The 12,727-nt window shown below is 42.4% G+C and overlaps 1 protein-coding gene and 1 long non-coding RNA gene across 3 annotated transcripts in view; one reads left to right on the plus strand and one right to left on the minus strand.

Moving 5' to 3' along the window:
* LOC142487910 (uncharacterized) overlaps nt 1-12,727 on the plus strand; it is an 82,814-nt gene that overhangs the window by 58,227 nt on the left and 11,860 nt on the right. The gene's annotated exons all lie outside the window — the stretch shown is intronic.
* Nucleotides 1-12,727, minus strand: part of CCDC13 (coiled-coil domain containing 13) — a 47,742-nt gene that overhangs the window by 2,139 nt on the left and 32,876 nt on the right. The window contains exons 11-15 of one of the 2 annotated variants that reach the window (XM_075587999.1): nt 11,802-11,941; nt 10,871-10,954; nt 9,680-9,790; nt 7,835-7,989; nt 3,267-3,381 (exon numbers count right to left, since the gene is read on the minus strand). In XM_075587999.1, coding sequence (XP_075444114.1) covers nt 3,267-3,381; nt 7,835-7,989; nt 9,680-9,790; nt 10,871-10,954; nt 11,802-11,941 — 605 coding nt within the window. Of the gene's footprint in view, nt 1-3,266; nt 3,382-7,834; nt 7,990-9,679; nt 9,791-10,870; nt 10,958-11,801; nt 11,942-12,727 lie in introns of both variants that reach the window. The other variant, XM_075587998.1, reaches the window with a different exon arrangement.

Consider the following 12,727-nt stretch of genomic DNA (forward strand, 5'->3'; position numbering starts at 1 on the left):
CCAACTCCCTCACACATTACCTGCTCTCACAGCTCTACCTCCGCATAATCCCACTTACTGCTTCCCCAACACCAACTCCCTCACACATTACCTGCTCTCACAGCTCTACCTCCGCACACTCCCACTTACTGCTTCCCCAACACCAACTCCCTCACTCATTACCTGCTCTCACAGCTCTACCTCCGCACACTCACACTTACTGCTTCCCCAACGCCAACTCCCTCACACATTACCTGCTCTCACAGCTCTACTTCTGCATAATCCCACTTACTGCTTCCCCAACACCCTCACACATTACCTGCTCTCACAGCTCTACCTCCGCACACTCCCACTTACTGCTTCCCCAACACCAACTCCCTCACACATTACCTGCTCTCACAGCTCTACCTCCGCACACTCACACTTACTGCTTCCCCAACACCAACTCCCTCACACATTACCTGCTCTCACAGCTCTACCTCCGCACACTCCCACTTACTGCTTCCCCAACACCAACTCCCTCACACATTACCTGCTCTCACAGCTCTACCTCCGCACACTTCCACTTACTGCTTCCCCAACACCAACTCCCTCACACATTACCTGCTCTCACAGCTCTACCTCCGCACAATCCCACTTACTGCTTCCCCAACACCAACTCCCTCACACATTACCTGCTCTCACAGTTCTACCTCCGCATAATCCCACTTACTGCTTCCCCAACACCAACTCCCTCACACATTACCTGCTCTCACAGCTCTACCTCCGCATAATCCCACTTACTGCTTCCCCAACACCAACTCCCTCACACATTACCTGCTCTCACAGCTCTACCTCCGCACACTCCCACTTACTGCTTCCCCAACACCAACTCCCTCACACATTACCTGCTCTCACAGCTCTACCTGCACACAATCCCACTTACTGCTTCCCCAACACCAACTCCCTCACACATTACCTGCTCTCACAGCTCTACCTCCGCACAATCCCACTTACTGCTTCCCCAACACCAACTCCCTCACACATTACCAGCTCTCACAGCTCTACCTCCACACACTCACACTTACTGCTTCCCCAACACCAACTCCCTCACACATTACCTGCTCTCACAGCTCTACCTCCGCACACTCCCACTTACTGCTTCCCCAACACCAACTCCCTCACACATTACCTGCTCTCACAGCTCTACCTGCACACAATCCCACTTACTGCTTCCCCAACACCAACTCCCTCACACATTACCTGCTCTCACAGCTCTACCTCCGCACAATCCCACTTACTGCTTCCCCAACACCAACTCCCTCACACATTACCTGCTCTCACAGCTCTACCTCCGCACACTTCCACTTACTGCTTCCCCAACACCAACTCCCTCACACATTACCTGCTCTCACAGCTCTACTTCTGCATAATCCCACTTACTGCTTCCCCAACACCCTCACACATTACCTGCTCTCACAGCTCTACCTCCGCACACTCCCACTTACTGCTTCCACAACACCAACTCCCTCACACATTACCTGCTCTCACAGCTCTACCTCCGCACACTCACACTTACTGCTTCCCCAACACCAACTCCCTCACACATTACCTGCTCTCACAGCTCTACCTCCGCACACTCCCACTTACTGCTTCCCCAACACCAAATCCCTCACACATTACCTGCTCTCACAGCTCTACCTCCGCACACTTCCACTTACTGCTTCCCCAGCACCAACTCCCTCACACATTACCTGCTCTCACAGCTCTACCTCCGCACAATCCCACTTACTGCTTCCCCAACACCAACTCCCTCACACATTACCTGCTCTCACAGTTCTACCTCCGCATAATCCCACTTACTGCTTCCCCAACACCAACTCCCTCACACATTACCTGCTCTCACAGCTCTACCTCCGCATAATCCCACTTACTGCTTCCCCAACACCAACTCCCTCACACATTACCTGCTCTCACAGCTCTACCTCCGCACACTCCCACTTACTGCTTCCCCAACACCAACTCCCTCACTCATTACCTGCTCTCACAGCTCTACCTCCGCACACTCACACTTACTGCTTCCCCAACGCCAACTCCCTCACACATTACCTGCTCTCACAGCTCTACTTCTGCATAATCCCACTTACTGCTTCCCCAACACCCTCACACATTACCTGCTCTCACAGCTCTACCTCCGCACACTCCCACTTACTGCTTCCCCAACACCAACTCCCTCACACATTACCTGCTCTCACAGCTCTACCTCCGCACACTCACACTTACTGCTTCCCCAACACCAACTCCCTCACACATTACCTGCTCTCACAGCTCTACCTCCGCAGACTCCCACTTACTGCTTCCCCAACACCAACTCCCTCACACATTACCTGCTCTCACAGCTCTACCTCCGCACACTTCCACTTACTGCTTCCCCAACACCAACTCCCTCACACATTACCTGCTCTCACAGCTCTACCTCCGCACAATCCCACTTACTGCTTCCCCAACACCAACTCCCTCACACATTACCTGCTCTCACAGTTCTACCTCCGCATAATCCCACTTACTGCTTCCCCAACACCAACTCCCTCACACATTACCTGCTCTCACAGCTCTACCTCCGCATAATCCCACTTACTGCTTCCCCAACACCAACTCCCTCACACATTACCTGCTCTCACAGCTCTACCTCCGCACACTTCCACTTACTGCTTCCCCAACACCAACTCCTTCAATTAACAAGCAGCTATCCGAAACACACCAACCTTGTTGTCCCCGTCCCCTACTGTATGTCTCCACTTACCCTTCCTTATAGATAGTAAGCTCCTTGGGGCAGGGCCCGCCTTACATTGTATGGTAATGTTTCATATATTATTGTTTTTTTGTCCTCCATCCCCATGTCCGTGTGACTCTCTGTTCTCCGTTTTTTACGATGACAAAATAAATGGAAGATTTTTTTCCTTTAATCACCCTCTCTCTCTCCCTTCAATGTCTTGCTGTTGCGGCCCAGCAGCTTTTTGCGTCTCTCCTTTCTCCATCCCTATCGTACTGCGCTACGGGATATGTTGGTGCGTTATAAAATGAATGTGACTCCGAGGCTTGCCTGCTTTACAGCATAATGAATGCAGACCACCGTCCAGAGCTCCCTTCAGAGCAGTGAAGCTGGTTTGTCACATGCCATGTGCTGCAGCTTTAACATTGGCTTTATTACTGATACAAAACATAAGGCACGGTTAACATTGTGCAGTGTATTAAAGGAATAGTATTCAAAGTATTGCAGCTCGGAATATAATAGAAAACAAACTTACTTTGTATTGAGCTCCTCTATCTGTGATTCCAATGGTACATCCGAGGACTGTGTCAAGGACAAATGTCGTCTCTCACTGAGATTCAGTAAAGGTCTGGCATTAGTTAGAGATTGCCCTGTAGAAATACCCATAAAATGCCATATGAATGTCAATACCAATTAACACACGGAAGACACCAAACTGAATGAAGTGCCACTGGATTCACACGCACTGTATTATTGTGTGCTCATTTTCAGATCATTATGTTAATGCACCAATCTCTCATATTAAAAGCATGTCACTAAGCAAGATATATCATAGTCATAATACAATCAAATAACTCACTGAATGCTCTTCCCTAACTATTCTACCCCTATTCCCTAACTACTTCCGAAGAATCGATTCCATGCAAAGAGCTTATTTAATGACGAGAGAGAGAGAGATTGAGAGAGTTTTCGAATGTAATAAGTTTCGCCACTTGTATATTTATCCCCTCAAGCGTGCCCCTATATAATTTAGGGAGAGATGCGTGTGCTGAAAAAGGAGCACATCTAAGGTACCTGACTGGGAGATATGCTAATCGCTATGTAAAGTATAGTTAAATGAGTCCCATCCCACACTTCCTGACTGTCTCCTTGTGACCTTGGACAAGTCACTTTTCTCCCTGTGCCTCAGGCATTAGCATTAGATTGTAAGCTCCCATGGGCAGTGGATTATTGTGTCTGCACAGTTCTATATACAGGATTCAAAAAACTGTTCGGTGCTCAGAGAACTGATGACAGACTAGGTAAATCTAATACAACTTGATGGGATCGGTGCATAGTACCTTTCCAGTAACTGGTATATAATTGTGTGAGCAGGTAAATATCCCCATAAACACATGACAGAGAAAAGTGAAAATAAACCGTGCTCAAGACAGTGACCTGGTAGTTACATATGTAGGTAAAATAATAGGTGTGTACTCAGCGCTGGTGCAATAACAATAATGGATATTAAAAACCTTTGATAAAGAGTCCAATAGGTAGTCCAGGAGCTGCCTTTAAAAGATATTTCTGGTATCTTCTACCCAGAGATGGAGTGAAGGCTAGAAGGAAATCTTTTCTGGCGCTGAGGTGAGGTTGAGATGAGTGGGTTTATAATTTCTTCTGATGAACAGTGACCTCAGGAAAAGGAGAAAGAAAAAGACAAGACATGCAGGGGACCTGCAATAGTGTATTACCCAAGGGATGACCGGATGTTTACAAAGAAGGAGCAATTTATTATTAAAATAAAGTGGTTAAAAAACCATGGATTGCAATTAATAAACATACATTGATTACAATAAAATAATTAATGAACTGGTGCCAAGGCACTATCCACACTTATATAGTTTGGAACAATGTCCAGCAGTCCTGTTCTTTGCTCCGCCTGATCTAAAATTGGAAACCTACTCACCACAGGTAAGTAGTATATAAGCAGTGTATAAGCACTTGGTGCTGGTGGTCTTGGCCTCTGATGTCGCCGTCCACCTGGTGATATGGTCGCATCTGCTGCCGGGGATCTGTTTCTGTGTTCCTGTGAGCGCTGCTTCCTGGAATACACCCGATCCCCTCGGCGTGATGACGTCACCTGTATTGGTACTCGGCTACGGTGGCTCAGCGGTACCACCAGACCTAAGGAGGAAGCAGTGCTCACAGGAACACAGAAACAGATCCCCGGCAGCAGATGCGACCATATCACCAGGCGGACGGCGACATCAGAGGCCAAGACCACCAGCACCAAGTGCTTATACACTGCTTATATACTACTTACCTGTGGTGAGTAGGTTTCCAATTTTAGATCAGGCGGAGCAAAGAACAGGACTGCTGGACATTGTTCCAAACTATATAAGTGTGGATAGTGCCTTGGCACCAGTTCATTAATTATTTTAATTATTTTATTGTAATCAATGTATGTTTATTAATTGCAATCCATGGTTTTTTAATCACTTTATTTTAATAATAAATTGCTCCTTCTTTGTAAACATCCGGTCATCCCTTGGGTAATACACTATTGCAGGTCCCCTGCATGTCTTGTCTTTTTCTTTCTCCTTTTCCTGAGGTCACTGTTCATCAGAAGAAATCATAAACCCACTCATCTCAACCTCACCTCAGCGCCAGAAAAGATTTCCTTCTAGCCTGGTAGTTACATAGGTGAATATATATATATATATATATACCAATGTACAACCATAAGTGAATATTCTATATATTTAAACCATATGGGTGCTGTGTTTATAAAATAACAACAAGTATATAGACAAAACTTGTTGAATTCAGTGAAAAGCTGTGAGGCTACTGCTGCTGTTTTCCATGGATTGGCTCCACAAACCATATAACTAGATGAAAACAAAAAGAGAGACAGCGCAAAACCTCATAGTGTAGTATTAAAATATATATTGGATTTGTGACAGCAGGTGAGTGACACACGTACATCAAATAAGATGGTTAAAAGCATGGCATGTTATGGACATGTTACCACATCAGCGAACTGCACCAGTTCGCGACGGTCAAGCCGATAGAAGAGGCAGACCTGTGATCTGACCGTCAGCTCGATACACAGACGCAGCGAGGAATCGGTGTCGCTACTAACTGAAGTAAACAGCACTTCCCTGTTTGACGATACACACAACAGCTGAGGTCCTGGAGACGGCCATCTGGGAGAGAAAGAGATCTGCCTCTTCTATCGGCTCGACCGTCACGAACTGGTGCAGTTCGCTGATATGGTAACATGTCCATAACATGCCATGCTTTTAACCATCTAATTTGATGTACGTGTGGCACTCACCTGCTGTCACAAATCCAATATATATTTTAATACTACACTATGAGGTTTTGCGCTGTCTCTCTTTTTGTTTTCATCCCCATAAGCACGCCTAACTGGATAGATCTCACAGTTCACTGCAGTTAAGATTCACCTTGATAAAGCGCCTCGGTGTGAAACGCGTAGGTGTGCGCTACCAGCCTGTATCATGCCATGATCCAATAAATGTTTCATTTCTCACTACTTTGGGATACGCATCTCTCTTTTTGCTATTTAGTCCATGCATTGGTAGTGGTCCGCTTCCCTCCCCTTTTTCATTCAGTTCTATATACAGCCCTCCATCAATTTTCAGTGATATATAAGAGAAAAGTATTATTATCGTGTAAAGTAATGGACATAAATGGTTGTATATTGGTAGAAACTTAAGGAGCAGTATTTTTCGAGCAGGCTATTTAGCACTTGCTGGATAACAACGTTATGGGCTACCTTGTTACGTTAAAAGTTTAGTCACGGTATACAGTAATAGCATTGTAATACACTGAAACAAGTGACCTATGTAACACCATTTGAAAGGTCTGTCTCTGTGTGTGTGTGTTCCTTTTTTAAGTATAATAATACTGTTCTCTCATATATCACGGAAAATGTATGCAGGGCTGTATATAGAGCTGTGAAGGCACAACAAGCCACTGCCCCTTGCAGCTAATGTCGATGCCTGAGGCACAGGGAGAAAAGTGACTTGTCCAAGGTCACAAGGAATGGTCACCAGTCCGTGCGATGACTCACTGAGCCGCTGCTTCCACCCACTGCATGAAATGGAATCCTTCAGGTTCGTGAGGGATGAATTACATTTTAATCCATGGCTGTAGTAACCAGCGTGTTAAATGTGTGATAATGTGATTCCACTTGCTAAAATGCTTACTGAGATTTGTAAGCAGCGAGACCCTATATTTATCACGCAGTAAGGAACGAAAAACCTACAAATGTCATGTTAGGCAAATTCAAAACAGAATTCCACTGAAAAACAGAATTATTATCCGAAACAAAAATGTCAATTGTAAAAGATTGGGGTGGGGGTGAAACTGCTAATGAAGAGGGAACTACGCCTTTGAACCGCTTGGGTGCTCACAGGTGGCCCGTCTAACATTCAGTGACCATCATGCTTTTTTGGGCTTGGTCCCTCCCATGTGTCACTGTGGTCACGTTGCGAACACTGAGGAGCAATTCTATACTCTGAACTTGTCACAGGGCCTGCGGCCTCCCCTGTAATGCGTGTGTTAACGGAGCCGTCACTCCCTCGATCAAAATGAACCAATCGTTTGTGACATGTTTAAAGAGTGAAAAATATAGGTGATTGATAAAAAAAAAAAATGAACAAAAATCATTCACTTCAATGTTTTCTAAAATATATATTTTTTGTTTGTACAGATTGTAAACCTCAGATGTGGGAGGGATTTCCCTTCCTCTTGTTACTTCCTTCTGTGTGCGGTCTCCATAAGCTGAACAGGCCTTCACATCATCCCTTTTATTGACAGGCCCTTTTGATGGGGGTGGGGGCCATAAACACTTGATCGACAAGCTCCCCCCAATTTTGAGGCCTCAGTAAAAAGAAAATCTCTTAATTTCTAGAAAGACACCAAAAACAGCTAAATATTTAGGTAGGATTCATTTGTTTAATGTTACAATAATTAATTCTTACCACTTGTAAGTGTTGGTTGATAGGACAGTTTATCTTCTTATTATACTAGTTTATAAGGTCACTGTGTAACAAGAAAACAGATGACAATTGTGCTAATATGTTCAGGATGTACCTGCCTTGCCACGTGCAGACACTTTGTGTGTGCCTGCATTCTTCGCTGTGTCCATTTGTATCTTTTCAAGTTTCTGCTCCAGAAGAACAGAGCGTCTCCTCTCCTCCTGAAGTTTCTTCTCTGCGTTCAGGACCTTTTCGCTGCTTTCCTGCGACCTGGAAGTTCAATAAAAACACAACCCAGCAGTCAGCTTTCCTGGTTTGAAAAGCGTGAATAAAGTAAACACATCTGAGGATTATTGCAGAATAACAAATAAGTTTATTTTGTGTACATGTGCAGACATAGAAGGAAGTTTCAAAATAAAACTTCCCCATCGAAATATTGGCCTACAAGCCATATTTATACCAAAATACTAAGCCCACGCCCCCTGTATGAGGTGGCGTGTGCGTCATTACATAAGCGTATAAGATAAACAAAATATGAATATGAGAACATTGCGTTAATAACATAACTGTAAGATTCATACTAAAATGAATTGAGTCAGCTAACCTTTCCTCTATATACGTGATTTATGCGAAAGGGTGTATTTGACCATGAGAACCTCCCCCTGAATGCGAGATGCGCCTGTTATCTACATTTTATTTTCATAACAGTGGCGCATTTCTCCCATCTCCAAGGTCTTGTGGTTAGCTGAAAGGCTTATTATCACTAAAAACTAAGGAGCAGAAAAGAAAAAAATCTCTTTCATACTACCCCAACAGTCATACAGACAATGAACAAAATGGATGACAATATCAGGCACCTTAGATGGATGCTGACTTAAAATGGCTGCTCAGATCCCAGTGCTGTTTACATCAGACCCCCCCACCTCCATCCTTGCATCATATTCCCAACTTTGTCACTGGTCTGAGCAAAAATGATCACGTGCTTCATTAGTAACAATACACCTTTTGTATTCAGACTTACAAATATGTTTACAAGAATTATAGCAGAATAAGTACAGGCTGGGGTCATCTATGTTCCACAAAGTGATTCGAAGAATCCAAATAAAAGTACAGTATTTTCACCACTAAGGATTACTAGAAAGAAGTGATAAGTGCACCTGCCACACAAGTGAAATCAAAAGCAATTTTGGATGCAAATATGCGGTACCATCAACTCCAAAAAATAAATGTAACAGTATATGAGAAGTGGTTAGTGCATCGGGAAGTAAGGCATAATGATGTTATCTGTCAATAAGCAGTCACACTGAACATATATTGGTGTTGAAATAATCATAATGCGAAACGCATTGGAGGTCTGTGTGCCTCCTATTTTAGATGGCTTAAATAAAGTATTTTATATATCCACAGCTTCTCTAGCCTGATTAATTTTTGGTGGTTAGCTGTCCCCTTTTTGCCTTCATTAGGAGCCTTTCCAAATTGTATTTCACACCTGAAAATACGATATCCGATCCAGGGTTAGTTAGCTACCACATCCCTCGAACAGCAAGTATCTTTTACATCAGTACACTGCCCATAACGTTCCCGGGCCTCAGATATACCCCTTCATCAGAATTCAAATTAGTGACTGCTCTTAGACTTTCTGGTCAAAGCTGCTTGTTACTTGTTACAATTGCTTTTATGTATTCTCTGTGAAAATTAGTTTATTTTCTTGCTGGAGCTGACGCTAAATAAAATCATCTTTCCCAGTAATGTCCCAACATTGCATGGTGCAACCTCAAAAAGGACACATTAAAATGCAACCACCTGACACAAACAACGAGGATTTATTTCTAACCATTTTACAAAGCAGATTTTAAAATGAATAGGAGTTAAAAGAAGATGTAAGGAGTGTGCATAGCTTGTGTTGTCTGTACTCTCTACTTGTAGATCCCTTATATAAATGAGGCGCACAGGTTTGTACCTCTTCTGCAGGACAGTGACCAGTTCCATTAGCCGGTCTCTCTCCACCTCTGTTGCTTGGCACAGTGCTCGGTATTCGGTGTTCTGCGCCTGCAGCACACGCAGCTCTGAACTGCCAGCAAAATACAACAAGGGTCAAACATCATCACTATTGTGCATTACTGGGAATTTTAATATAACTATATAAATGTAATTTAACTATATAATTTCAACGATATACAATTACATTGTGTTTACAGGTTAGGAAACAGGTCCTATTGTAAACAGATAGAAATATATAACCACACACAGCCCTTGTAAGCTCAAAACCCAAACCACCACACCATATATATTTCTGTCAAAAAGTAGTGCTAGAGAGATTGTGACCAAGGTAATATAAACATATGTAATGTCAAAATGTATTTGTCATCATAACTCTGTGCCCAGGACATACATGAAAACGAGAGGTAACTCTCAACGTATTACTTCCTGGTAAAAATTGTATACATAAATAAACAAGACAAACAGCCTCAGTGCTACATCCAATAGGACTAATGATAGTTAAATAATAATCTAACATCTAATCTAGATAGTTCAATACTTATTTGTTTTCCTTTCATAAGTGAGGGTCATTTAGGTAAATTCTTTGGCTAAAGCATTTTGAGCTTACAGACCACATTGATAACTGTAACTCTGTGTTGCTTAGCCTTTAGTGGTAGAGGAGCTTGCAAGATAACATGGGACAATTAATAAATATAAAGACGTTTAACATCTAATAGTGAGAACTACTGTAGATGTGAGCAAACATGCTTGGATTTCGGGCATTGTGGCTACTGATGGTTTACCATACATGTTATGTACTTGTACATGTCTTTCCTGGTCACCCAACGTTCCCCGGTAACATACCCTGATTCTGTTTCTTTGTACGATACGCCTGCCGTTGGATTGGACAAGTTCAATGCCAACTCTACCGTTTCCAAGTTACACCAAGGTGATTATTTAGTAAAGTCTCCCGGGTGCAAAGCTGGGGCAAAAACCGTGCAAACAAATTGCACTGAATCTATCAAAGGAAAAAATCCCTATGCATTTTTTAAGGAATTTGTTTTTTTTTGGTATACATGGTGCTGCATGTATCTCTTTAACAAACAGGAAATAATTCTGACCATTTCCATCTAGCTTGATACCTTGGATAGAGATAATACACATACTGTACCTCCGAGGTGAGACACTGATATTTCCAAAGGAAGCCTGAGCAGCTGCAGGCTCGATTAGTTCATGCCCCAGCTTAGAAATAGTCCTACTTTGTAAAATAAAGTTAAAGACATTAGGAACATACCTATATTTAACGGCTTTCTGAATGCATAGACAATTAGTTAAAACCCCACTGCATGTTTGTATGGAAACTGGAATAACATCCCTTACACAAGTAAATGCCAAAACGGCTGAGTAAATATTGGATATATCTACAGTATATGGGATACATTATATGAAAGATTGAAGCTAATAGTACAGCTCAGTTCCTTTCTCCACATATGTCCTTCAGTGGTCCAGAAACCTTTAATCTACATTACAATATAATTAGCATCTCTGCATATTTGTTACTAACTACAAGACAACATTATTTTTGTTGTTGACCGTCAACACAAAGATGATCCATGCACTCGAGAAGTAAATGACTTGTTCTGCTTGGGGACATCCATATAGTCCTTACTATTTAAAGCAGTAGGGCCATCCTTTGATGATGGAACTCATCAGTACTACTCCGGAGGTTGACTGCTCCCATGGCTCAGAAACTCATTTTTTTTCTATCTCGGGTGAGGGCAAATGCTTATCAAATATAATGTATTCTTCGGTGGGCTCCCACTGCAATTCTACCAGGCAGACCCTTACTTGGCTACGTTAGAATTAAAAAGGAAGCTGGATAGGAGGAAGCTGCTTTAAACATATTCGCTGACAGAGGGGACTGCAAGATATTTGCAGTTACCTCTGGCAGGGAGAAGATTAACTATAATACACACCCAATGTTTTGAATAACTCTGTGCCTTCCCCCCCCTTCCTTACACAATGGGTCTGTTTTAATACCACGCATAGCTAATAAAAGTAAACTAGCAATCAATATATAATACAGAAGAGTAAGTTCTCACCTGACTGACCCAGTCCTCCCGGCATGATCCGCTCCACTTGATAGTGGTCTGATGGGACCCAGTTCCTCTGGTTTCAATGCTTCTGTCGCCTCCTGAACATCTGAACATTTTCCATTGGACTGAAGGTTTTTTAGATGATTCTGTGGAGATCACGACACAAACTCGATTATTTTTTAATGTATTAACTGATCAAAATGGGTAGTCTCCAAATACTGCATTTCATTTTTGTAGCATTGAACAATACTAGCAGTATTTGTTCTGTAAAAATTACAACAGGCTGTAATAGTATTAGAACATATGAATCTTTAAAAAAGTGATTTTAAAACATGTGTGCAACATACAGGTGTATTATATATACATATATATAAAATCACAAAAAAGCACTCTGGGTATATACCAAAAAATACAAAAAGTTTATTAGACAAACTAAAATAAAAAACACTTAATAAAAATGACGTCCTCTAAATGACACAATATAGAAAAACAGAATAGCCACAAAATGAAGTCAGCTGCTATAACATTCCTAATCCATGGAGAAAATGCAATGGAAAAAAATATTATCTCTCTCTATAAAAATATATAAGACCTCTGCAGGGCAAAAAATTCCCCTGCAGAAATCTTGACCGTCCGGTCTACAGAAGGCTAGATACCAAAACACACATGTATAAAGACATAAATATCTGTATTAAATATGCACAGGTTAATGCTTAGTAGATGTATACAGATGTACACAATGTACAAAAAATATGTGTTTCCATACAAAGAATACAAACTTTAGAACACATAGGTACAGAGATGTCCTGCAATGCATAAAGCATCAGTTGAGGCTTGATTTCCTAATGAAAACAAGTTTGATGCCATGGACTGGAACAGACAGAGACAGTTTGGGATAAAGTGCAACCATGCACGCCGAAATGCATCATGCA

Source organism: Ascaphus truei, chromosome 2, assembly GCF_040206685.1.
Source record: "Ascaphus truei isolate aAscTru1 chromosome 2, aAscTru1.hap1, whole genome shotgun sequence".
Classification (NCBI taxonomy): Eukaryota; Metazoa; Chordata; class Amphibia; order Anura; family Ascaphidae; genus Ascaphus; species Ascaphus truei.